At 52.7% G+C, this 26,468-nt stretch overlaps 7 protein-coding genes across 7 annotated transcripts; 4 read left to right on the top strand and 3 right to left on the bottom strand.

Moving 5' to 3' along the window:
* Positions 1-142: 142 nt before the first annotated feature.
* UCRPA7_1426 (putative histone acetyltransferase type b catalytic subunit protein) lies at positions 143-1,695 on the bottom strand (the record flags this gene model as incomplete). Its single annotated transcript, XM_007914007.1, has 3 exons — positions 143-1,299; positions 1,347-1,622; positions 1,674-1,695. 3 exons carry the CDS (start codon positions 1,693-1,695, stop codon positions 143-145), a joined length of 1,455 nt encoding a protein of 484 aa, XP_007912198.1.
* Positions 1,696-8,057: 6,362 nt separating this feature from the next.
* On the top strand, positions 8,058-9,231 carry UCRPA7_1425 (putative f-box wd repeat-containing protein 7 protein; the record flags this gene model as incomplete). Its single annotated transcript, XM_007914006.1, has 3 exons — positions 8,058-8,092; positions 8,745-8,937; positions 8,995-9,231. 3 exons carry the CDS (start codon positions 8,058-8,060, stop codon positions 9,229-9,231), a joined length of 465 nt encoding a protein of 154 aa, XP_007912197.1.
* A 733-nt stretch (positions 9,232-9,964) lies between these two features.
* Positions 9,965-11,439, top strand: UCRPA7_1424 (putative pyruvate dehydrogenase e1 component subunit alpha protein; the record flags this gene model as incomplete). The annotated part of the gene is made up of 4 exons (XM_007914005.1): positions 9,965-10,099; positions 10,231-10,364; positions 10,423-10,877; positions 10,931-11,439. 4 exons carry the CDS (start codon positions 9,965-9,967, stop codon positions 11,437-11,439), a joined length of 1,233 nt encoding a protein of 410 aa, XP_007912196.1.
* Positions 11,440-12,059: 620 nt separating this feature from the next.
* Positions 12,060-15,063, top strand: UCRPA7_1423 (putative dna ligase protein; the record flags this gene model as incomplete). Its single annotated transcript, XM_007914004.1, has 5 exons — positions 12,060-12,094; positions 12,241-12,446; positions 12,500-13,652; positions 13,705-14,473; positions 14,530-15,063. The coding sequence occupies 5 exons, from the start codon at positions 12,060-12,062 to the stop codon at positions 15,061-15,063; spliced, it is 2,697 nt and encodes an 898-aa protein (XP_007912195.1).
* Positions 15,064-15,312: 249 nt separating this feature from the next.
* On the bottom strand, positions 15,313-16,829 carry UCRPA7_1422 (putative chloride channel protein 5 protein; the record flags this gene model as incomplete). Its single annotated transcript, XM_007914003.1, has 2 exons — positions 15,313-16,623; positions 16,674-16,829. 2 exons carry the CDS (start codon positions 16,827-16,829, stop codon positions 15,313-15,315), a joined length of 1,467 nt encoding a protein of 488 aa, XP_007912194.1.
* Positions 16,830-18,752: 1,923 nt separating this feature from the next.
* UCRPA7_1421 (putative duf1941 family protein) lies at positions 18,753-20,863 on the top strand (the record flags this gene model as incomplete). The annotated part of the gene is made up of 3 exons (XM_007914002.1): positions 18,753-19,165; positions 19,226-20,621; positions 20,861-20,863. The coding sequence occupies 3 exons, from the start codon at positions 18,753-18,755 to the stop codon at positions 20,861-20,863; spliced, it is 1,812 nt and encodes a 603-aa protein (XP_007912193.1).
* A 556-nt stretch (positions 20,864-21,419) lies between these two features.
* On the bottom strand, positions 21,420-23,813 carry UCRPA7_1420 (putative negative regulator of differentiation 1 protein; the record flags this gene model as incomplete). Its single annotated transcript, XM_007914001.1, has 1 exon — positions 21,420-23,813. One exon carries the CDS (start codon positions 23,811-23,813, stop codon positions 21,420-21,422), a length of 2,394 nt encoding a protein of 797 aa, XP_007912192.1.
* Between the last annotated feature and the right edge of the window lie 2,655 nt (positions 23,814-26,468).

Here is a 26,468-nt window from a genome sequence, read left to right as displayed (position 1 = left end):
TCGTCCGTCCGACCTACCAGAAGGCATCATTATTTGTACATAGGCCTGGTCAATGGAGGTATCAACAAATCCCACAACGCCATTACCAATCCTTAATCTGCATTTCCATCCAATAGCCCCATCAGGCAAAATGCAGATGTACCTATGCATCCTCAACTCTCGCTTTCTTGCTCGTGGGCTCTCCAGGCTCATCAATCGCTTTCCGCTTGCCATTGGACGCTGCTCCAGACTTCTGATTGCGAATGTCAAACAAGGTCAAGAGTCGCGCGTACTCGAACTCTACGTTAGCAAGAGTCTCGTCCAGCTTTTCAATACGCTCGGGCTTCTCAAGCTGACCAAGGGCATCAATATTGTGTTTGTAGAGTCTCTGCTTAACAAGCAGCTTCCAGAGTCTGTACTCATGTTCTTGGTCCTTGGTCACGGGTCTCTTCGAGTCTTGCACCTCAATACCTGGCCGGACTGACGGCGGAAGTTTAGACATGAGGTGCAGCTCGGTGACACGAGCAAATTGCCGTGGTGCGATCTTGTATTTCAGTCTCAACTTTTCCAATGCCTCATGATCAACGATGTCTCGAGGCGCCGGGCCTTTCTTATCCACAGCAATGCTGGTGTTGATCTTGAGGTCGTTGAACTCGGGTATCTTCCGGAGAAATGCGAGATCTGATGTGTCTCTCAAGTCGTCGAACTTCTCGTTCGGGTCTTCAACCGTGATCTCAGCAGTCTGTTTTGCGTCCAGGTAGTGCTTGAAAATAGTGTTGTAGAGACGAGCTCCGCTGCCCTTGCCCTGGAATGGCGGAATGATGACGAATTGAGATATTCTTGAGCGGCATGGGAAGTCAGTGAAGGGAGTCTCCCCCTTAGGCAATTCAAATGCATCATTTGTCGCCGGTTGAATGGCAGCCTTCTGTTTGGTAGGAGTAGCTGGGGGTGTAGGGCCATGGAATAGGAAAAACTGATAGACAGTGGAATAGCCAGCGAAGACATAAGAGAATTTATCTGGCTGTCCTACAACCTCTTGCTTGTGGTATAGGAAGAATACCGCCCAGCGATCAAGCGGGTCTGCTTCGCCGTCATCGTCAGATTCCGTCTTGATGGGCGTGCCTCCCTCAATGAACAAGGAGACCAGAATCTGGATTCGGTTGACCAGCTGCTTTACAGCTGGATCCGCCAAGCTGCCTTTCCAGATCTCATATTGTCCGTCCTTGGTGTCGAAGCTGGTGACAAGCTCTCCGGGCGGCGTCCAAGAGGTCGGTACTTGCTTAATCGCCGCTTCAAAGTCCTTCGGGCTCGAAAGCGCAACTGGAAGGTTAGCATCGTTAACATCTTTGAAAGTAGAAGCAACCTACCGGATGGAAGGAATCCCTCTAGTGCCTCGTGGATATCTGTCGGCTCAGTATCTCCTACTGCCTTGAACTTCTTGCTGTAGGAGACCTGGAGATTCGGGCGCATATCGCTGGCATGATATCGAAGACTAACTTTGAGGTTTTGGTAACCGAAGATGCGTTGGTCATCTCCGAAGATAGGGTATGTGTGTTCAGGTTGAAAGCTCGCGATCGTCTTCAATCCGTCGGTCGATGGCTTGACTAGTGATACGAGGAGGGCATCATTGGCATTGACAGACCCTAAATCTGATTAGAGACAACGAAAGCGCAGAGCGCGAAAATGGCACATACAGGTGTCATCTGCCTCGGCCATCTTGGCTGATGCTTTTTCGCAGCAATCACTGAGTCTTCCCGTACTCAGAGATTTGAGACAAATGTGCTCAGAAAATGGATCTTTTCTGCCTCGGCAGCCTAGTCTCTTGGTTTATTTTGGTAGGAAGAAGTTTGATGCTGGGCTGGTGGTCGGCTCTAGATAGCTTTGCAAGAGATACGCGAAAGTCGCGACAGGGGTGAGGTGTACCGCGTTGCGCTTCACAATGGCTTAATTGAAATCGCGCACGGGCCAGTTGGTTGCTCTCCGTACTAGGTATACTGCATAGTAAGCTTCCCTTTTTAATGGACAGGGAGCAGGCAGGGAGCTGGCAAGGCGTAGCGGGTTTCGACAGGGGTCCTTGCGAAGGTCAAAACTCCAGGAGCTTGGTGGTACATAATGCTTTACCCTGTTGGTCAGGCCAACATACGTCAATCGTGATCTCTGTCAATTTGTGCGACCAGCGCAACCTCTTCCTCCGGTCGCATACAAGATCATTTAGAGAGACTGTCCTGTTGATTATTCTATTGCTAAACACTGATAACGCTGATCGGGATCATCTTGTAACCTATATACTTCCATGCATCGATAGCAAGCATCCCTCGTTGGCCTCGACAATTCAGCAACTCTTGCGGCAAAATGGGTGGTCTTCTACTTCTACTTGCCCTCTGTGTATGTCTTCACCTCCGTTTAGTCTTCCCTATGGGCTCTAACATCTCATTTGTATAGGTGATAATGGCATTGGCGTGCGTACATGATCCCTTCGAGCGACCGCGTAATCCTTAACTTTTAGCACCGACTTACCTTTCTCGCAGCTCCTTTCTGGCTGGCGCATTACCATTATCCATGACGCTTTCCCAATCGCAACTTCGGCTCATATCTAGCATCGGTATCGGAATTCTTGTTGGCACTTCACTCATAGTCATCATACCTGAAGGCATCGAAGCAGTCGTCACAACCGGAGGCTCGTCACACGCTCATAAGACGAGGACCCTTGACAGTGCAGCACACACAGCAGTTCGATGGCATAGCCGAGATATGGGTGGCTTTGCAGATACAAATGCCGTTCATGCTATTGTCGACCGACGAGGTGCATTTGACGATAAGCTTGAAGCACTCCTCCACGGTCGAGAAGACGAGACACCGGGCAAAGCGGGCAATTCTGGGCCAGATAACCATGACGATGCGGAAAAGCACGAGCAATCGAGTTTACCCACCTTCTTCATTGGATTAGCTCTCATTCTAGGTTTTGCTCTCATGTTCTTGATCGACAAGCTGCCACAGCATGCTACGGAGCGGTTCCAGGCGGCACCAACAACCAGACATATCAGCCTTGACAACCTTGCATCGTCAAGTGTAACGGGCGAGGAGGAGACCGACGGCTTTTTGGGCTCCTTGGCACCAACACCGAAGCAATCGAGGAGCTTGGCTACTACCACAGGCCTTGTGATACATGCCGCGGCGGATGGAATAGCCATGGGGGCCTCGGCGACAACAACCGACATGAAACTTGGCCTTATTATATTCGTCGCAATCATGGTGCACAAAGCGCCGGCTGCTTTCGGCCTAACATCTGTTTTGTTGAAGCAAGGGCTATCTAAACGTGCGGCTCGAGGCCATCTTATCATATTCAGTCTGGCCGCCCCATTCGGAGCCATAGCCACGTATCTCATCATCTCCCTTCTGGGAGGAGGAAACATGGATGGGCCATCGGGCCAATGGTGGACTGGCATGCTTCTCCTGTTCTCCGCAGGGACTTTTCTGTGAGGTCGCTTTACACATTTCTGTCTCAAGCTTGCTAACAAGTTCCATAGATACGTCGCCATGCATGCAATGGAAGAGGACAGTGCCTCGTTGGGACATGACCATCATTCTGGCTCGAATGGGTATGCGGATGGGCCCAGCTCACCCAGGAAGCAAAGCAGACCTCAGATGCGCGATACACTTGCGACAGTGATCGGTATGCTTCTACCTCTTCTGACCCAGTTTGGTCATCACCATTGAAACGTGTCATGTCACTCCATATGTTCGGCTTACGGCGTTTATACTAGACTGGGGAGGCAAATCTGGGACATTATGACTTCAGGAGTCGCATAGGGGGAGTTCAGGATGCTATCAATATTTTTCGGGTGTGGATATGTACAACATCACCTAGATGGGCACCACAAGCAGACCTAGCTTTCGTAGACCTGCGCGCAAGAGAATGCAATCATGTTGGTCAACTCGTACAACCCACCTTGAGCTCCTCTGCTCGGCTGACCCGGTTGCAAGGGGAGTGCGCTTCGCGAAAACAACCGGGAGATGGTAATTTAGCCGTCGTGGCGGGTCGCACCTTGACCATCAGGATCCCATCGAGCCCGTCTGTCAAAATGTGAGGTGTGACTTGAGCAACCGCACTACGCTCTTTCTCGCGAAAGTCTAAGTCGCACAGCGTCATCTATCGGCAGGCTGGGATATGTTGGGAATGACAATTCATATGAACTGGTTCGGGTTTGCCCGAGCTGCCGTGACACGGCGGACAAGAAGCCAGAAGTAAAGGAGGACGAGCTGTGGAGGCTGATGCAGTTCGTCATCAGCAATAGCAAGCCGCCTGGAAGACCGCTGGATGTTCGCAACAGAGACACCCTCGAGGCATGACGGGAACCGGACCGTAGCCGCCAGTGTGCCAAACTGTGAAAGGCGGAAAACCTTGCTATCAAACCAACGATATGTCGCGTTGTGATAAAATAAGTCTAACCTCGGCTTGGTTCTGACTCAGTGGTTCCTCAGTCAGGTACGGTCCCGTTTCTATGCTGGCGACATCTGTAAAGTCAATTGACGAAGGAAGTATTTTGCGGAGCTCGTTGGAAACAATGATACAAATTAAGGGTAGATGGTATGTTGAGATGTCCATGCTGATGGCAATACCTACGCCACTTGGCACCGAGGCCATGGAATGATTTAGCTTTCAATGTACTACACTACATGAATATTGTATGCGAACCTCAAGGCAAACCCTACGCAGTAGCTATCTAGGTAGACAATAAGTGACAGGGTGCAAATCATTGACCTTGATGATCCTGGCAGGGCGGGGAGAGCAAATGGGAATCCTTCCAGCGACTGATTTGTATTGACGTGCATGAATCAGAAAAGCCTTTGCAGAAAGGCTGGGCGGAGATCGCCCCTTCGCTCCTTGCCTTATCTTGCCGTCTTATTTGATATTGATGCGCAGTGCAATGAGATCAATTAAAATGAAAACTGGAATTCATCATGCAGTCCTCGCGACAGGTGGTGTTCAGCATCGGCTATAGTGAGAGACAATGTCGCAGGCGCGCATACGCCTTCGATCCCAAACCATGCTTGCACTTATGTCAGGTGTGGTTCCCTTGGTGGCCGATGGTAGAGAATCTCTGACGGTCATGGTAAACTTATACCGGAGTAGACAGAGTTCCTGTCTATTCGTCTAGGTAGGTACACATGCTTCCACAAGTACCCCCTTGGACTGAATTGACAGATAATGGGTGAAGTGATCGAGAAACGCATGTATGCAGATCAACTCTCCGGAACCGAGGTGCTCAAGCCAAGCTAGGCTCAACATCAAGTACAGAGTAAGCAGGACAGGGTGTTTCCTAATTAAGAGCATCAAACGAGAAGAAGAGAGAGGTGCGGTCAAATGCGAACGGTAGGTGGAAGATGGCCACTTTGGGCTTCAGGTAGCCCATCTTCATACCTACCTGAAGTGGTTTGCTCGCCAATTGAGTCCAACGCCGTCAGCCAGGTGGAATCCAGGCACACACATCGTGGCACCAGCCAGGGGCTTGAGTCTGGAGGTCGCATACTTCAATTGAATGGTTCTCGCAACCTACCGAGCTAAGGTAGCTAATAAGAGCCACCTGAAGCCCGAAACGGAGGCCCAAGAACCAGCCAGCTCACGCAGGTACCTGGGCTGGCGCGCGTGGTGGCTGGATTTGGCCGGCAGAGAAGAACAATGAGGAGTAGTAAAGGCATTCACTAGGTAAACTCACAGCGCAACCTTGACTATCAAGGAGGTGGAGGTGCACGCGCACACACCTAATTCCTTTCCTCCTGTCGGTCAGCACCTTTTGCAAGGAAGAAAGGAGTACCTAGACTGAGGAGGTAGATATTAAGAGTATATGTTATGCGTTTGTGTGCACGTCCTTAAAATCACTTACCACAGGCTTGTCCCATCACCCCCCTTTGCCGGGGCTGGCTGGCTGGCTGGCTGTACCTCCAGGTCTAGGTAGTGTCTCCTCACTTGACACTCATTCGCATTCGACCACCAGATGAGACCAGACCAGACCACCTGGACCCGCCCTCCCGCCTCCCTCTGCCATTCCCGCCCATTCCTCTTCCGATTGATTAGCACGCAGTATTACTGGTCACGCCTTGCTACAAGGCCTGCGCAGCGCTGTGTCACTGTTACTGGTGCCACTCCTCCCGCCGCTGGCTCGAATATCCCGGGCCACACCTGCACCCATGCCCCATACATAGGTACACCTATACACACCCACACACACTAGACTCCCTCAGTCGCTCAGGTAGTCAGTCGGTCTGTCTGTCGGTCGGCCGGTCGTTCTTTCCAACCTTCAACCACCTATTTCGCAGCAGTGTCGTCGTCGTCGGGCTCGAGGAAGGAGAGAGGCAGTTTCGATGCAGGACGACCTCAAGACCCGAATTTGTTTACTACCTCACCTGCACAACCGACCTCGAATCTCAATGGCTGTTTCCTGCTGACGGCAGCTGCATTGTAACCGATCGCCGCTTCCTCTGTCCATATCCCATGTTCCATGTCCTCGGCTGGGCTGCACAACTCGATTCTCTCCCTTCTCCGCAGTCTCCTCCATCCCAATCCAGTTTTGGCGGGCTCTTCACCTCCCTCCGTGTGAACCACCGACTTGAAACTCACTCGACCCCGATCTTTTCTCCCGTCAAATAGTGCCGCAAGCGACACATTCAAAGGCCTCGTCATCCATTGTGGTCTTCAATCACTCATCACCCCCCAATCCCGTCGTTTTGGCACTCTGAATGTGGCTTTCTGGCTGGATAACATAATCCACCATCACCACCAGCATTAGCGCCGCCTCGTCATTCTCGCAAGCCATCACCTCCTCGAATTCTCACCACTTAACTCCTATACCATATTCTTCACTACCGTTATCTTGGACCAGACCAGTGGATGCATCCTTTGTCAAGTTCCAAGTCTGGCCTATTGCCAAGTAGTGTCTATCGATCCTAACCCCATACCCGTTACATCTCGATACGGGTCGATACAAAGTCGGATTACCCACCATAAGCCCACCTCTTGTCGAACCCGGTTCTCCCTCAAGGGCCCAAAACTCGAACTTATCGGTCTTACACGTCAAATCCAGCCATGTCGGGCTATCACCGGCCGTTGAGTTTCTCGGAGAGACGGGGGAGTGTGTTCAGTTGCGAAGAGTTGAACCTGAACACAACGGGCAGTGTCAAGATCGCCCAACCCCGACCTCCGCGAGGCCCTCCAACGCCGAGCATGAGCACACCTGCAGCAGACTTCGACCAGACACTGACTGGATCACCGCCGCCTCCCCCAACACCAGCTGCGTCACCGGGTCCTTCCCACTCCCAACCCGACTGGAGTGACGCCGCTGACGACGAGGACTTCTTCTTGGCCAAAGTCCGCCAGCATTTCCAGAGCTGCACAGGTCCTCAGCGAACTAGGATACTCGCAGACCTGCTGAACCTATGCACCAGTCAACAGCTGAGCTTTGTACACCAATTTGTCAGTCCCTTGCTGAAAAAGGATCCTTTTACCAGCCTCCCTGACGAATTGTGTCTCCGAGTAAGTAAAGTTGTATCTCGCTACATTGTATGCCGCTTACAGGTTGCCCAGATCCTTTCCTTCATCGACGACCCAAAGGTTCTAGCACGGGCTTCCCAGGTCTCTAGGCGATGGCGGGATCTACTTAGTGATGACATGACCTGGAAGAATCTCTGTGTCAAGCATGACTATGGCCGTCGACTCTCTGAAGTCTACTCGGCAATGCCAATGTTTGCACGCCCCGGTGCTCATCCGCTGAACCTCCCCGACAATGACTTTGCTACCCACAGCTTCCCTGGCGCGCTACCATCTTCTGCGTTGGCCATGACTGCTTCCCGTAGCTTCGATGGTTCTTCCTCGAGCGGTTCCTCAAGACCGCGGCTCAAGTCATACAAATCACATTTCAAACAACGTTACTTGGTAGATGCCGCGTGGAGGACTGGCGGTCGCAATATCACGAGGAACATCACACAAGACGGTGGGGTCGTTACAAGCCTCCACCTAACGCCAAAGTATATCATTGTGGCCCTCGATAACGCAAAGATTCATGTTTTCGATACGGAAGGAAATGCTCAGAGGACTCTGCAAGGCCATGTTATGGGAGTATGGGCTATGGTCCCATGGGAAGACATTCTCGTCAGCGGTGGCTGTGATCGAGATGTGAGAGTGTGGGATTTGACGACTGGGTAAGAACCTGCACCTGTACCATATGTCGCCACTTTACTGACCGTTCTAGCGCTTGTGTGCATACGCTTCGCGGTCATACGTCCACCGTGCGTTGCCTTAAGATGTCAGACGCAAATACCGCCATTTCAGGATCTCGTGATACTACTCTCCGTATCTGGGATATACGGACAGGTCTCTGCCGCAACGTTCTTGTTGGCCATCAGGCTAGTGTCCGATGCCTCGAGATCAAAGGCGACATTGTGGTTTCCGGAAGTTACGATACTACAGCAAAGGTGTGGAGCATCTCCGAGGGGCGTTGTCTTCACACTCTACAAGGGCATTACAGTCAGATATATGCCATAGCCTTTGACGGCACCAGAGTTGCAACTGGCAGTCTTGACACCAGCGTTCGCATCTGGAATGCCGCCACTGGTGAATGTCAGGCAGTCCTTCAGGGCCACACTTCACTCGTGGGACAGCTGCAGATGCGCGGTGACACCTTAGTCACTGGAGGCTCGGACGGCTCCGTTCGCGTGTGGTCGCTTTCTAAGTTTGCCCCGATTCATCGGCTCGCTGCTCATGACAACAGTGTGACCAGCTTGCAGTTTGATGATACCCGCGTTGTCAGCGGCGGTAGTGACGGCCGCGTCAAAGTCTGGGATCTGAAGACCGGGCATCTAGTCAGAGAGCTCATTGCACAGGGCGAAGCCGTGTGGCGAGTTGCTTTTGAGGATGAGAAGTGTGTTGCCATGGCTCTGCGTAACAATCGGACGGTCATGGAGGTATGTCAACGCGAGCCTTTCAAGCGTTTGAAAAGTTACTAACAACAATCTGTTTAGGTGTGGTCTTTCTCCCCACCGGAAGAAGTCATGTATGAGAGACCTCTTTCTCTCCCACAAAGACCCTTGGACGGGTCCGCTCGACCCATGAGTGCTTTGCCTCTTGAGTATTCTCAAGGCCTCCTCCCAGGGCTCGTCCGCAGAGGATCACCCAACCAAGATGTCGACATGAGGGATGCCGGCCCTTCCACGGCTCCTCTACAGCAGGGAAGCCAAACATTCTTCCATGACGACTAGTACTTACACCATTTATACAACCTATTGAGAACTATTATAAAGTCTCAGGTCTTACTGGATGCTCTTTTTATACAGGAACAGGGACATCATTGCACATACCCGCGTTAGATGATTGCTACGCATTGCATGTGCTCACATAGCACATTCTTACCAGTTTGGCATTAGTTCAGGCGAGCGAGAGCATGGCCTGGTTATCAAAACCAGTGGTGGCTGGACGAAACTGATACGTACGTGCATGGCTAAGGCGTTGTTTGAGTATATCGGCTAGGAAGCAAGCATAGCAGAGGAGCTTTTGCTGGCATGGCTTATGAGCTATGGACGAGAATTATGGATGAGTATAGGTACAAAACCTAGATAATTATACGGGAGCTTCCAAGCCAGCTAGAAATTCAAGCATTACTGATACTCGTCCTGGGATTCCATTGCCTGTATCAAACAGTAGATGAGCTTTTGTGAGCCGGCGAGACAACCTTGAAGAAAGCTTTGACCACCAATGGCCAGCGACGGCTGCGATCGGAGGCGCTATAAAATAATCGGAGTGTCCCTGGTGACGACTAGTCCATAAGTGGGTTAGCTCGCGGCCAACAACAAGGTTGGTAGGCCAAAGCTACCTCCCAACGCCTTTCTGGCAGAAAATCATTTTCGGAGGTCCATTATCTCGCAGCTCTTGAGTTCCGGACGTCGTCGTTGACAGCCTCTCATCCTCAGAGCCACCACCACCATCGACATCGCCATGTTCTCACGAGCCCTTAGGGTACCGCGGGCGATGCCCTTGCGCGTCCGCGCTCCAGTGCCGTCAATTGCGGCCAGGAGGCTGGTCACCACCGATGCCGCTTCCTCCCACGTCGACAAGAGCGCCGTCCCTGAGGTAAGCCTTGATTGCGGTGTTTTCGGGCGAGGGCGAGATGGCATAATTGATGCGCCAGTTACCCGTCACATCTCGCTTTGTCGCTTTCATTTGCTTGCTGAGCAGCCAAAACTAACTTCGGTGTCAATTAGTCCGATGATGAGCCCTTCACGGTCAACCTGAGCGACGAGAGCTTCGAGACGTACGAGCTGGACCCGCCTCCTTACAGCATTGACATCACCAAGAAGGAGCTTAAGCAGATGTACTCCGACATGGTGGTCATCCGGTATGTTGGCCTGTCGAGCCAGTGTCTCATGGAATGTTTGAGTTAATATCGCATCTAGACAAATGGAGATGGCTGCCGATCGGTTGTACAAGGAGAAGAAGATTCGGGGTTTCTGCCATCTATCAACTGGTCAGGAGGCCGTCGCTGTCGGTATCGAGCATGCTCTCACCAAGGACGATGATCTGATCACTGCCTACCGATGCCACGGCTTCGCCTACATGCGCGGCGGCACTGTCCGCTCAATCATTGGCGAGCTGCTTGGTCGACGAGAGGGCATTGCCTACGGAAAGGGCGGCTCCATGCACATGTTCACCAAGGGTTTCTACGGCGGCAACGGAATTGTCGGTGCTCAGGTCCCCGTCGGCGCCGGTCTAGCTTTCGCGCACAAGTACACCAACAGCAAGAAGGCCGCTGTCATCCTGTACGGTGATGGTGCCAGCAACCAGGGTCAAGTCTTTGAGGCTTTCAACATGGCCAAGCTCTGGAAGCTCCCCGCCCTGTTTGGATGCGAGAGTAAGTTGGCATGCTCGTTTGTGTGAAAAGCGTCTTCTAATTTCTTGAAACAGACAACAAGTATGGTATGGGTACCGCTGCATCCCGCTCATCCGCTCTCACGGACTACTACAAGCGTGGACAGTACATCCCCGGTCTGAAGGTCAACGGAATGGATGTTCTTGCTGTTAAGGCAGCCGTCAAGTACGGAAAGCAGTGGACCGAGGAGGACCACGGCCCGCTTGTGCTTGAGTATGTTACCTACAGATACGGTGGTCACTCCATGTCCGACCCCGGCACCACATACCGAACCCGTGAGGAGATCCAGCGCATGCGCTCAACCAACGACCCCATTGCAGGGCTCAAGCAGAAGCTGCTTGACTGGACTGTTGTGACGGAGGACGAGCTGAAGACTCTCGACAAGGAGGCTCGCAGCTTCGTCAACGAGGAGGTTGCCGCTGCTGAGGCCATGGCCCCGCCAGAGCCGACGCAGAAGATTCTCTACGAGGATATTTACGTCCGCGGTACTGAGCCCAGCCACATCCGTGGCCGGACGGCTGATGAGCTCTTCTACTTCAACTAAATGTCTCCATACCCACCACCCCCTCATGAACTGCGGCCATCCATCCCGCATGATATCTAGCTAGTCTAAACCCCTTTGTCTCTCATGTACAATATCCTATACAGTATAGAGGTCTGGAATGGATGCGTTTGAACGTCAATGTCGCTGTTTGCCATATTTGCTTGTGTCTGCGGAACTGAAAGTGACAAGTCTTGGGGGCACAATTTGAGTTGCCCAGGCACCTTCCTGGCTGCAGAGTTTAATGACTTGGAGTGTTAGTTTCATGTTCGTCAAATAACTAGCAAAGTCTTGGAAAGCACGATGGGCTTGGGCCTGCACAGCAGTGGAAGCCTTGGAAGGTGCCTAGAGGGGTCCCACGTGACCCGTGTCAATTGGGCGCGAGTTTAATAGGAAGGAACACGTCCCAGTCGCGTCACCGATTTCGCGCCGCTGGAAGCTTAATGCGTGGGCTGCCTAGACTCCCCTCGAACGGGCGTATTTACATCACCTGTGCTCATAATTGACCTCCTCCTCGTAATTGTTTGGCCCCTCCTTCTCTTCTCTCCCATAACCGCTCAATCAGTCTGGCTTCGCGGCAATTCTTCAGATTTGCGGCGATCTCGTCACGCATACTGCTCAGAATGGCACCCAAGCAGAAGCAGCAGGCGACCCTCGGGTACGTTAAGCCATCACAGACCACCTTGGGGTGTGTACAAGAACATGCCCTCTCCAGATTTGTCTATTTGAAAGTTTTGCGCGATAGCGTCTAATTCTTTCAATTTCATGTCAATTGCAGTCGCTAATCCAATTTGCTGTCTACAGGAAGTTCTTCGGCCAGCCGAACGGTACAGCCCCGAAAGCCCCGCAGCAGCAGACAAAGTTATCGTTTGCGACGAAGTCGGGCACGAAGTCCGCAACTCCGACGACAGATAATGCCCCAGAAGACGTCGAGGATTCAAAGGTGAAGAGATCAAGTCAGGGCAGCTCGGCCGATGCCAGTGGAAAGGAAAATGCGACCCCATCTCCAGGTTCGTCGTCTTTGCATTCGATACGAAGTTGTTCAAACTGACGTAGCAAATAGACTCAAAGAAAAGATCGCGCCCAGTAAGTGATGGAAAATCAGCCGCCAAGACAATTACGGGAAAGGCAATAAAAACTGAGGCGAGCGATGAGCTCGACGAGGAAGCTCCTGTTGCGAAGAAGGCGCGCAAATCTCGTAGAGTCGTGGAGGATGAAGATGAGGATGAATCCATGGATGATGCGCCGGCCGCTACCGCGCCAAGTAGATCGAAGAAGCAAGTCAAGTCAGAGAAGAAAGCCTCTCCGAAACCGACACGTACTAAGAAGGAAGCGGCCGTGAAAGTAGAAGAGATTAAACAGGAGGAAGAGGACGAAAAAGATTCTGCAGCATCTGCTTCTGATGCTGATGCTGAACGAGAGGCTGAAGAAGAGGATGAGGACGAAAAGCCGGAGATTATTGAAAAGGCTCGAAAGACTGTCCAGACGACTCTAAAGTCCAAGACTAAGGATCCATATCCTGACTGGAAATCAGGCGAGCCTGTGCCATACGCCGCGCTGTGTAAGACTTTTTCGCTCATCGAACTGACCACCAAGCGATTGGAGATTATGGCTCACTGCTCTCTGTTCCTGCGTCAAGTCATGAGACTCACGCCGGACGACCTTCTTCCGACCGTTCTCCTCATGATCAACAAACTCGCGCCAGACTATTCCGGCATTGAGCTGGGTATTGGCGAGTCTCTGATTATGAAGGCAATTGGCGAGTCAACTGGACGCAGTCTTGCTGTGATCAAACAAGACCAGAAGGAGATAGGAGATCTTGGTCTTGTTGCGGTCAAGTCAAGATCTACACAGCCTACCATGTTCAAGCCCAAGCCTCTAACGGTCCGCGGCGTGCACAAGGGGCTGATGGGCATCGCTACTGTCACAGGCAATGGTGCCCAAGGGAGAAAAGTTGATGGTATTAAGAAGCTTCTCTCGGCGGCCGATTCTGCATCAACTGGCAAAGTAGACATTACAAAGGACAAGGGTGGCCCCAGCGAAGCCAAATACATCGTACGTTTCTTGGAAGGGAAGCTTAGACTTGGCCTTGCAGAGAGGACAGTCTTAGTCTCACTTGCCCAGGCAGTCATCTCTCATGAGGCTGAGCAGAAGGGCAACGTTCCAAGCACTGCGGAAATCGAGAAGGCCGAGTCCATCTTGAAGACTGTCTACAGGTTTGTGCTGCTGAAGCGTTGTTTTGCATCAAGAAATGCTAACCGATGACAGCGAGTTGCCAAGTTACGATGTCATCATCCCGGCCATGATTGAGCACGGTATCATGAAACTCAGGGAGAATTGCAAGCTACAACCTGGTGTGCCTCTGAAACCTATGTTGGCGAAACCGACTAAGGCCATTACTGAAGTGCTTGATCGATTCGAGGACCAGACTTTCACCTGTGAATATAAGTATGATGGCGAGAGAGCGCAAATTCACTATGTGGCGAAAGATGCGGATCAGGAGCTCAGTCAATCAGCACCTGGTGCTACGAAAGAAGCTGGAAATGGTGTTGCGTCTATCTTCTCGAGAAACTCGGAAGATCTTTCCAAAAAATACCCGGATATCCTGGCGAAGCTTCATACATGGGTCAAGCCAGATACCAAAAGCTTTGTTCTAGACTGTGAGACTGTTGCCTGGGATATGGAGGAGAAGAAGGTCCTGCCCTTCCAGCAACTCATGACCAGAAAGAAGAAGGATGTAAAGATCGAAGATGTCAAGGTCAAGGTTTGTGTCTTTGCCTTCGACATGCTATATCTGAACGGCGAAGCTATCGTGGAAAAGCCCCTCAGGGAACGCCGCGAGCTTCTAACAAAGTCCTTTGAACCTGTTGAAGGAGAGTTCGCATTTGCAACACATATGGACGGCCAGGAGATTGACGAGATTCAAACGTTCCTCGACGAGAGTGTCAAGGCATCATGTGAGGGCCTGATGGTCAAGATGTTGGACGGTGCAGAGAGTGGATATGAGCCCAGTAAACGAAGCCGAAATTGGCTCAAGGTGCGTATTTGCTCCCATTCCGGACTAATCCCGTTTCTAACTGTATCATGTTTTAGATCAAGAAAGATTACCTTGCTGGGGTCGGCGACTCACTGGATCTTGTCGTTCTCGGTGCTTATTACGGCAAGGGCAAGCGTACATCCGTATACGGCGCTTTCCTTCTTGCTTGCTACAACCCTTCAACCGATCAGTACGAAACGGTTTGCAACATCGGCACCGGGTTTTCTGAGGCTGTACTAGAGGAACTGCATGCTCAGTTGAGCGAGATCGTCATCGATCGGCCGAAGCCTTTCTATTCTCACAGCTCTGGTGGGCAGCATCAGCCGGATGTGTGGCTAGAGCCGCGTTACGTCTGGGAGGTCCGCACAGCCGATCTAACGCTAAGTCCGCGTTACAAGGCTGGTGCGCACGAGGGTGTGGACAAAGACGGGAAAGGCATAAGTCTTCGTTTCCCACGGTTTATTAAGGTACGAGACGATAAGAAGCCGGATGAGGCAACCTCTAGTCGACAGGTGGCGGAGATGTATCGCAAACAGGAGGCCGTGACGAAGAGTAAGGGGCCGGCTGTCGATGATGATTTCGAATATTAGTTCCAAGTTCCAGGACTCGCAATTGTATGTATTCATAGATTCGAAGCGTACTCGATTTTGGCATGTGGCTTTAGCTTCTGGTTTACATATCATACGGAGATATCGCATCATCAATAGATCAGTGTGAAAGGGTCCAATCACAATCACTACGCTCATGAGCTACCAGTAATAATTATGGCTTGGTAATGAGCCATTACAGACGGACACGCTTTGCTCATTGTTATCTTAAAATTCGAGCTGTATTATCATCTATAATATCGAATCGGCGTCTCCCGCCGGGCTTCGAGTTTCCTCGCCCTCTTCGGAGTGTAGGAGTCCTCTCTGTTCTCCCTCGCCATCTTCTCTAGTGATGCCAGTTTCCACGCCCATGTCTCTTGTAATTCCGGTTGTTCTTCGAGTTTCTTCCTCTCCGTTCAAGACGTACCACACGTCCTTCTTGGTCAGGAGTCCTTGGAGAGCGCCCCTGTCACTGAACAGCACGTATCGAAGACCAAGCTTCTGGAAGTAGCTCACGGCCAGCTGCATGCTTGACCGCGAAGGAAGCGTTATTGGCGTCTGATCCATCCACGGCCGCAGGTCGAGGGTGGTTCGGGGATCTGCGAGAGGCTGATGGGAGAAGAATGCCTCGGTCTCGGGCGGGAGGGATCGAGGCGGTTGTGTCGAGGTGTGTAGATTGTACGCCAGTTCAGCGCGCGAGATGTAGCCAAGTAGAATGGCTTCTCTTGGATCAGAGACAACTGGGAAACCCCGATAGGGGTGTGTCTCCAGGATGCTCTTAAGACTAGCTATTGTGTGCCCGGTAGCAGTGAGGACGACCAGGTCTTCGATCCTCGTCATGATCTGGGATGCGGGGATGTCTGGGATGATCATCTCCTCGCTGTTGTCGAGGAAGGGGTATTCGTTGAAATGGATCCAGGACTCATAAATGCCCCTTTTCGAGAAGCCGTCGCCGACCCATTTGGATATCATAACAGCAACCATGATAGGCAGCACATAGGTTAGAGCGCCGGTCAGCTCGAAGGTGATGACGACAATGGAGACTGTCATCCGTGTCACGCCTGCAAGTGTTGCCGCAGCTCCAACAATGGCATATGTCCCGGGGGTGACACACGGTATATCTGGTTCGCAGGACTGAAATGGGAAGAAAGTCGGATGATTATGCACCCAGATCTCCATGATGATTCCAACTGCGCGGCCAGTTAAGGCGCCAATGGCCATAGACGGCAAGATAATACCTGCGGGTATCTGCAGACCAAAGGTAATTGCGGCGAGGAAGAAGCCCAGTACTGCAGCAAATAGAAGCAGTACGATGGTGCCTGCTGTCGCAGCTCCAGTCTTGCAAAGACCAAACTGGTCATCAAGCAACTTCGAGCATTCAGAGAAAAGGTTGGAGACAAGCTCCGACGACTGAGCCCTCATGTAAAGATTAGGGTAGTTAATGAGAGCCGTCAACACAGCTACAAGAGCGACTTGCGTTATTGGGCCTGGGAGCCATGATGTGGACTTCTTCCATCTCGCCACGCTCATGTTGGCCTTGATGAAGAGGCCCCCATAGATACCCTGAATACGTCAGCGCAGTGTTCATTGAGCTACGAAGATGCAACACTTACTCCTATTATCCCAAGAATAGCAAAGGGGATAAGTTCAAACCCATGCCATCCGGTGCTATACTTCACTTGATATAGCACGAGCTTTCCTGAGCGGAAAGGATCAAGCGCCTGCAGAACGACAGCAGCCGTCATTGCACAAACAAAACTCTGCCACATTGTCTTGTCCGGGAAATAGTACGAAAGTTGCTTCGAAAGTCAGCTCGGTTGTTTTGTAAGTTCATCTTAGTCTTACCTCTAGACTAAACAGCACACCACCGATTGGAGCACCAAAAGCAACAGATATGCCCGATGCCGCGGCTGCTGAGAGGACCTCTCTTTTCCTGGCTTTAGCAACGGTCAGATGAAATGACCTCCATCCAAGAAAACAACCATGCATACCTTCATTGCCGTTAATGCTCGGAAATAGCTTGATGAACAAGTTTGCACAACAACAGGCCACATGAACCAAGGGACCCTCCTTACCCAACCACATGCCAGATGACACAGACAGGCACTAACACAAAGAAATCAGTCTCGAGAATAGCCCAGACAGGAAGAACACGACATACCAGCCCGAGAGACTTTGTAACCAAGGTCCAAACCCCTAGGAATCTTCGAATAATGAATCCACCCAGGACCGTCTTGATCTCAGGTATACCGCTATGCTTGGCGTAAATCGCATATTCTTGTACTAAGATGCTTGCGCAAAGGGCCAATGTAATCGCGAAGAGCAAAAAGAAGAAGTATTCTATGAACCACTTCCCACCCGCGGATGAAATGCCAAGTGCAGTTGCCCAGGGTTTCCATCCCTTGCACATGGCCCCTTCGTCGTAGCCCAAGCAGCAGAAAGTCTTGCTGAGATAGAAGGCACCTCCATCCTCTGTGGAGCAGTACCCGGTTTTCAGGTCAGCCAGCCAGTCTGTCGCAACATCGATACTCGCTGCGACACATCCTACAGCGATACCTGTGAGGACAAGGATGACCCAGACCTGACTAGCATCCAGCAAGCGCTGGGCGTACCCCATCAAACCTGACGCGCTTGAATACAGGACTCGAAGACGTTGGCGCTCTTTCGTGTACTCGAAGATCCAGTCGATTGCCGTAAGATCTTCATATCCTACTCGTCTCCCCGGCCCTTCGACGTACCAGTCCAAGGGCACTCCATCCTTGACTTGGTTGGTTCGAAAACCATTCGGAGGCCGTCCGGGAGAAACTCTCCCTAGGAAAGTATCTTCCTGCACGTCTAGTCCGCCAGCAACTGATGCCTGCCCAATATTACCAGTCGTGTCAAGTCGTGGGGCCCCGCCTGTGAGCGACGAAATCAATCGCGCTGGCTGGGAGAAGATGCTTCTCTTCTGTTTCCTCTTGAATGACAAGGGCTCGTCGAGATTTTGATTTAGAGGATCATCGCCTAGAACATCGCCGTCGCGGTCTTCCGACCAAAGCGCATCGATCGAATCTCTGTCGTCGTGCGGCTGTGCCCCGGCTTCCGATCGCGAGGACGAGGATGCCTCGGGGCTGGCTGGTCCGTGATTCATCGTTGGGGCTTCCCACAAACAGTAGACACCCTCATCTTCTTCCTAGCACTTCCCCTTCAGAGCGCGATCACGGGCGGTGCGGTTGCAGGTATCGATCTCTGGTTTCTGTGGCTTTTGTCGTGGTCGAGTGGAACAATGAGACAGTCGGTCGCTGTGGCTGGCTGGCGTGCGTTAGTGTAACAGTTACAGTGACCTCACAGTCCAGCTCCCCATTCCGGCAGGCTGGATAAGGGAGCTTAACGTTATCTGGGAGGCTCCCGCGCTGGATCAACTAAATTGACCGATCTCCGGCGACTTAGTAGGCTGGCAGCGTGCCTTTACGGCTTAGTACGGGGGAGCCAGCCCCAACTACGGCAATGCGGCAGCGTCACGGACAGGGGTCGTGGGGCGCCTAAGCCGCTTCGAGGAGGCTTGCTCCAGCCACAGACTCCGACTTACACGCCGTCGTCATACAAGACACAGAAATCTGCGAAAACAGCCCTCAAATGAGGGTAGGATCTGCCCAGTCCCTCAAATAATGGGGTAACCAAGCCGGCTTGTTCTGCTTCTTCAACCTCCAAAGATGGCCTCATCAGCGCCTTCGTCTGGGCCGGCTGGAGGATCAGCCCAAGCGGCCGGCGACGCTCCACCGGGCGGAGAATCTGAAGTGTCGATACAGAAAATTCAGGAGCTGCTCAAGGCCAAGGACGACACGTCGAGATTCGTCGGCCTGGCGCTTCTCAAGTCTGTGCTGGACAACTCCCCAGAGCTGAGAGAAGATGAGGCCTCTATCACGGCTCTGTGGATCAGCATCCCGTCGCGCTTCCTGGACCGCCTGCTGCGAACAGGCGCCACTCAGAAGAAGGATGCCAAGGACATGCTCGATATCGCCGTCGCGGTTCACCATACCTTTGTGGTGTTCCTCCCCGATGACATAAAACGGGAGTCTAAGATGTTTAGCAGAATTCCCATGCTGGTTAACACGCTTCTGTACAGGTTCGAGAGCCCTCTTTCAACTATCCCCTATACTGGATCTCAGACTAATGTAGACTGCAGTTCGCCAGAAACAACACAGCTAACTCTGCAGACTCTCCTGACGCTCACGAGCTTCCCAGAGGGTGCCAAGGAGCTGGTACACATGGAAGACATCAGCTCCTTGGTAGAGATTGCCCCAACTTACCCTGCTGCCCTCGAGGTGCTCTATTTCACATGGCTAAACTCCATGTCACTACCAGAAGCAAAGGCAACTCTATCGCTTAAGATAGACGCGACCATCCGCAGTCTAGTGGCAACGTTCAGGGGCACTGATGCGATCACTCTTCTTGCCTTTCTGGCAAAGCTGCTCAGGAGCCTCAACGCCGAGTCTCTTCCCAGGAACCCACCATGGATCAAGCAACTCATCGCGTATATCCGCAACGTGGTAAGCAGCCGACCGACTGCTGAAGGCCGGGCAGCCTACACGAATCTCGCCGCAACGCTTCTTCAAGTGTACCCGAGCGAGACACCGCAACTTCTCTTCTCTGAGGAGATCGAGGCCGAGAAGCCATTCTCCTACCTCTTCGTCAACCTACTCCTAGTTGACCTCCGCTCCTCTTTCCCCAGCCTGCTCGAAAAGCTCAATAGTCCGGAGTACAGTGAAATAGCAAGGCGTCTCGCGTCAGCATTCGACATCATCTCATCCTTCATTGGCTTCCTCGTCCGCTACATGGACGACGACAACCTCCAGAGCTCGTCCACCGCGCACATGATGGCGCCAGACCTCCTGCTCAAGCTGCGAAAGAGCATCTCCGAGACAATGTCCGTGACGATCGAGTTCCTCCGCGACAGGTGGGACGCCTCCGTCGCGGGCGCCCTGGGCCTGCACCCGGACGCGCGGGCGGGCACGGCCAACACCTTCGCGGGCTCGCGGCTCACGCTCGCCTGGGACTCCAAGACGGACGCGGCCGGCGAGGACGCGCTCATCTTCGCCGCCGTCCGCAGCCTGGCCATCTGGCTGCGCGAGGACGACAACGACACCCTCCGCAGGGAGGCCGCCGCGCTGGCGGACATGCTGATGGAGCTCTACCGGGACAGCGGCGCCAGGTCGGCGGCGCAGGACTTCAGGCCGCCGGTCGTCGTCGCGCTCGAGGGCATCACCGCCGTGGAGGAGGGCGTTGAGGCCTTTCTGGACCAGGACGGGTGGGACATCCTCAGCCAGGACATGCTGGCCGTTCTGCAGGCCAGCTCCGCCATCAGCGACGAGGCCGAAGCGCTCAGGGCCACCGAGATCGTCCGCCTGCTGCTCCCCATCGCGGAGGCCGAGCGCCCGGGGGCCAGGGAGGCGTGGATGGCGGTCGTTACTAAGGTCGCCGCGTGGGACGTGCCGCCCGCCGAGCAGCCGCCCGCCGTTTACGAGTTCCAGGTGGCCGTTCTGCAGCTCGTCACAGCTCTTTTGGCCAATACGCATCCAGGGGTACAGCGGCGTTATGCGCACTCGACGAGTGCCATATTGGGTGTTGCAAAGCAGTTGAAAAGTAAAGTAAGAGGTGGTGATCCGGGGCTTTTGGAATCGTTACAAGATGTGGAGAGCACTTTGAGTCTCTTTAGATGAGTTGTCAAAAACTGATGTACTAGCATTGACGTAGCATTGATACCTCCCGCATGATATGTCCTAATGAATATGACATTTTACTATCTCTACGTGACAATAAGTGATGCGATGAGTGTGAACAAGGTTCTCACGGCGCCAAGTCTGAAGTTTAAATGGCATGGCGCACATAATCTATCATGATCACATCTCGATAGGCACAGCACACTTTAAGCACAGGTGTTTCCATCTGTTATTTAACTATATCTCCATATCCATGCTCCATATGTCTGACGCCGAGTAACTCGCAATGATAAGACTAGCATGTCGCTAGAGCACTCTTGAGAGTATTATCCTTCCTCTTTCATCCATCTTCAACCCGTTATTTCAGGGCCGCCCCACGTTTTCAACGTTCATCGACGCATATCCTAGAGGATGTACCCCTCCAACTTGCCATCTCAGAGAAGGTCCCCAGAATGTGGAACATCCTCGACGACATAAAAAGAAACTCTTCCTCGCAGGAATCGGGGTGTGATTGAGCCAAAAACATACAGGAATTTGGATATTATAAAAATGGAACATGAAACAGAACCCGAACAAAATCAAGCCAAGAGACCAACATCAATTAGAACAAGTATTCAATCTCTTTCCAAAGTCACTGCGTGGCTGCTGATACTTTGCGCATCAATTGGCCACCTCTTCCTCAACCCAACCATTCAAACCGCCATGGATGGCAAGACCAAGTCCGCTGCCGATCCCGCCAAAGCTGGCCTGGTACTGGTGACCTCTTCGCTCACCATCGCTGCCACCGTTGCTACCCGGAACGCTGTTCGGGCTTGTTCCCCCATTCTCGAAACCAGGAGCTAGCACCGGCAAGCTCACAGCTCGGTTGTGCTGGCCACGTGGGCCTGGCGCAAGAAGCCCGCCGATCGTGGTAGCACCAGATGCGGAATTCTGAGTTGCATATCCGTTAGAGATGCTGGCAGACTGGCCGTGGCCAGAGATAGGGCCTTGCGGAACCTCCAGAGTCAGCTCATTTGGCGATGAGGCAGCCGTTCCGAAGAGGGCGGCCTGCTGAGCTGCAAGAACCTGATGCTGCTGGTGATGATGCTGTTGAGCCTGCGCAGAGACATGGTTCAGGTACATCGTCAACGGGTTGCTGTTGCTATTGAACAATGCAGGTTGCGTTGGTGTTTGGCCATTTGTCGGTGATCCACCATTCTGGCTACCCTGAGGCGGCGGGGATGGAACAGTCTCAGTTCGAGGCGACTGTTGAGCCTGTTGCGACAACTGTCTCGGAGGGTTTCCACAACGATCTTTACCAAAGTTCACCTTGAATTTCTTGTACTCATCTTTGCTTCGGATAGCCTCGATCGCCTTGATGGCATTGGCAATGTTCGTGAAGTTGACAAAGGCACAGCTCTTCTCACGCAGAGTATTGACAAGCTCGATCTCGCCAAACTCAGAGAAGTCCTGTCGAAGTCTCTCCTCGGTCCACGTCTCATCCAGGTTACCAATATATACATTTCGAGAGGCACCGCCACTAACAGCTAGAGCGATCGCTGGGGGAAGAGCGCCAGAATGCTTTCCCCAGCCAATCTTCAACCGTCTGTTATGAATCATGAGGCCCTGGAGATTGCTGAGAGCATAGAACGATGCGGCTGCGGTGGGATCAATGAACGTCACGAAGCAGATATGCTTGTCCGGGATGTAACGGATATGGTGCAAGAGCCCACCACGAACCACATTGCAGATCTCCTCAATGGTCGTCTCGGGGTGAATGTTTCCGAGGTAGATCGTTCGGTTACCAAGGTTGTTGATTCCACCAGCAGTAGTGGCCACAGCAGCAGCAGCCACAGATTGCTGGGCCAAGGCACTGGAAATGAGATCACGATCAGCACCGGTCAGCATGTGAGCATAGCCGGGAGCAATTCCAAGGTATTGGGCAGCGTTTTGCTGCTGTGTCTTGGAAACATAGGCACATCGATCCTTGCCATAGTACACACGTCTAGGAGTTTGCCACTTCGGCTCCTGGGGAAGCTGGGAGACAGCCTTGATCGCATTGGCAATAGACAGGAAGTGAATGAACGCGATATTTTTCTCCCGGACAATTTTCACTGTGTCAATGGCGCCAAATTTCCCAAGGTCCTCACGCAGCTCCTCTTCCGTGATATCCTCGGGCAGATTGCCCAGATATACGTTCCTAGAAGCACCAGACTGCTGAACCGCCAATGCGACTGATGTCGGTACTTGGGAGGGCTTGCCCCAACCAACCTTGATATCCTGGCCCTTGATGCAGAGCTTTTTCAAGATGGCATCAGAGTGGAAATGGGTCGCCGAACTCGCGTCCAGGAAAGAGATGAAGGCGCAGTTCTTGTCGGGCAGCAGGCGAACCGACTCAATCTGTCCGCTGCGGACGTGGCCGAGGATCTCCTCAGCAGATGTATCCTGAGGGATGTTACCTAGGTAGACTGTACGGCTCGTGCCGCTGACCACACCAGGAGACATCTGGACCGGGGATCCAGGCTGCATTTGCATAGCTACCTGGCCACCCATGTTGCCGTACCCGGCAGTAGGGGACTGCGGAGAGTAAAATTGGGGGGCACCATAAGTAGAGGGCGAGACGATGGCCTGGTAAGCCTGAGGTGACATGTTCTGCTGCACCGGGCTTCCAATGCCATTCTGCTGCTGCGCACTCTGCTGTTGAGCATGTTGAAAGCCAGACAGATTCTGGAACTGTGGGCTGGCAAAAGCAGCTGGCGTTCCAGGCTGGAAAGGGCTGCCCAAGAGCAGCTGAGATGGCAGAAGAGGGGTGAACTGCATGTCAAAGGCAGTACCGGGAGTAGTCATGTCTGGGCCATTGGTGGGAGGCTGAGGAGCAGCAATTGGCTGGGTGTTGATAGAAGGAATGTTTCCACGCCGAGGGTGCCTGTCAGCAAAGCCGGAGATGTTCGAGGTGAAGGCGCCATGAGAGAAGCCGGTGTCACTGTTGGAGGGCTTCGAAGCATGTCCGGGGTAACGGCCTACCGGACCCGCGCTCGGTCCGGACTGACCCACGGGACCATTGAGATCCTGCATCCCGAGGAGATGAGGGGGGACAAGACTGTCCCGAGCGACGTGAGATAGAACAGCCGTTTTGAAAGATTAGACGTGCCCTGGGGAAGGCACGATTCGAAAAGGAATTAGACGCGTCGGAATACACCGGTACTGAGCAACTATAGATGGGGTATCACAATGTCCTTGTAAGCCGAAGAGCTGTCGAAGGACCGGGTTCGTATCGTCGAATGACTACCAGCGGCGTGGGACAGTCGGCGATGAGGGAGAAAGGTCGAACAAATAGCTTGGAACCTGTATATTACAGATATGATGTATGTGCAACCAAAGTCGTGCCCTGGACTAAAGCTAGGACTGAGCGGTGCTCAAGCTGCTGAATTCGAAAAGGGAGAGCGTTCTCGACGATTGTCCCCGAAGCTTGTCGAGGTTGCGACGTCGTTTGGAATGAAGTGTGCTCGGCCGAGGTGACAACTCGAGATAGCCAATTCGTTCTTGTCCTTGAGCTAGACGAACAAAGAGCGTCGATATTACACAAAGAGGCGAGGTATCTAGACCCGAGCAAGCGGCAACAAGGGAGACCTGCAGACACACAACAAAAACAGCTGCGCTACAGGCGAATTGACCGATATGGTATGAGAGAGCTTGCGAGATGCTCTCCTGGCGAAGTGAAGTATTATAACAGGTATACGGTTGTAGTAGTAGGTTAACGAGCGTGGTTGAACGAGTCTGGTAAGACTACAGAGCGGCGAGACCAATAGAAGAAGGCGAGAAAGGATTGGACAAGGAGGTGGTCGGCGCAGGTTTAGAAGGACATACGATCGAAGAAGAATAAGAGGATTGATGCAAAGAGGAGGATTCTCTGAATGAGAGAATGTGAGCGAGCGAGTGAAAAGAAGACAAGAGAGAGTGAGAGCAAAGAGGAGGAGAGAGGGGACTCTGGCGAGATGAGGTAAGGTTAGGTACAAGGTAAGGGGAAAAGATGAAGGAGTGAATGAACGAACGGTGGTGGTGGTGGTGCCAGTAGTAGAGGAAGGAGAGAGGGCGAAGAGAGACGGCCAGACGTGACTGCACTAGGCCGGGCCAACAAGACCCAAGTAGACAGCTGCAGCCAGCTAGGGTAACTATGGTACCTAGGTACCTAACGCCAGCCAGATAGACAGACTTATAGCTAGAGAGACGGACGCTCTTTCCTTTCAGGAGGCAGGGCTCAGATGGGTGAATGGATTGGATGGATGGGGAAGGGGCCACCCTCCTTCTGTTCCTGCTCCTCTTTCTTTTACTTCCTGCTTTGTTAAGTAGCTAGGTACTTCCTTCCCTTCTTCGCCTTGCTGTGTATGGTACCTTCCGTCCGCTGGGGGTTTGGTGAGACCTTCGTGGTTGTCAGGGTACGATGGTAAGGTCACTGCGCTAGAGTGCAGATTACCTTGCCCAAAGGGGCCACCACGTAGAATTGGCTGCGCTAAGTTTAATGAGCGCGGCCAGGGATCTCAGGAGGCCAGCGCCGTTTCTGAGCCCACCTGCACCGCACAATTGCACATCAACCCGGCGGGGCCACCTACCACCCTACAGCAGGGCGGTACGTGCTACCCACCGCTTCCCAGCGTGTCGACCGTTACTGAATCATGTACCCCAGGGGCAGAGATTTGCCGCACCCGGAACCTCAATTCTGGCACCACTCTACCAGTCCAATATCACACGACCCCCATCGGCTAGGTTCTTCCCCATATCCAATATCAATGGGGGTCTATTCATTAATCCTTACCTATTAGGAACCGATCCTACCTCTCCTAATACGTGAGGCATCTGCTACCGTTTTCTGAACGCTGTCCTTCTTGCTAAAGAGGAAATGTAGGCTACGGGGTATTTCGCCCCTTTGTTGTTCCTGGCCCATTATGGCGGCTGTCTGTCATCACGTCGTGCACTAAGGTAGCAAAGGTACGGAGTCTTGGAGATCCAGGGCAGGGTATCCCTCCTTTGCTCTGAGCCTCCTTTAAGGGGTTTACTGCTAGCCCGACGCAGCTAGCCACGCCTGAGAGCCTGCGCCAGGAACGGGGATCCGTACCCTGCGAAGTTACTGTACCTCACTTGAGGAATGGTACCTCAACGCATATCTGACCACGGCCAGCGCGCCTGCATGATGGCAAGTTGGGTCGGTGATATGATAAGATGCTACCAAATACGACTGTACCGAGTGTACCTCTCTGTCTGCATCAGGGCCTTTACCAATGCGAGCATGCGAGGGAGAGAGAAAAGGAAAGTCAACCCTCCAGAGTCCAGGCGCCGTGGAATGTGGATACCTTAGCGGTCGCATGCGCCGTTGGAGTAGCACAGGACACAAAAGTCACCATTACATTTCAGAACGAAGAAAGGGGGCGCTCGTTTAAAGATCTCAATTCCCCGTATCGACCAACTATCGATCCATCGTAATGGCACCCAGCCACCTCGATTTTCCCCTCTGAGAGGAGGCACCGTAACCATATCACAGTGAGATAACTCCCATGCACATAGTTCAATCTCCTCGCTCAAACAAGCGAGACGAGCGGTATCATGGAACGAGTCTGTTTCGTGGCTCGGCACCGTTAGGGACTGCCCGGCCGGTCTCCATTGAACTTTTTAGTCTGCTCCGGTAAAGTGGCAACACGCGCAAAAATAGAAAGGCGCTCGCCCTCACCCGTTGTT

Source organism: Phaeoacremonium minimum, assembly GCF_000392275.1.
Source record: "Phaeoacremonium minimum UCRPA7 unplaced genomic scaffold PA7_03_scaffold_104, whole genome shotgun sequence".
Classification (NCBI taxonomy): domain Eukaryota; kingdom Fungi; phylum Ascomycota; class Sordariomycetes; order Togniniales; family Togniniaceae; genus Phaeoacremonium; species Phaeoacremonium minimum.
This window is presented reverse-complemented; position numbering and strand designations above follow the sequence as displayed.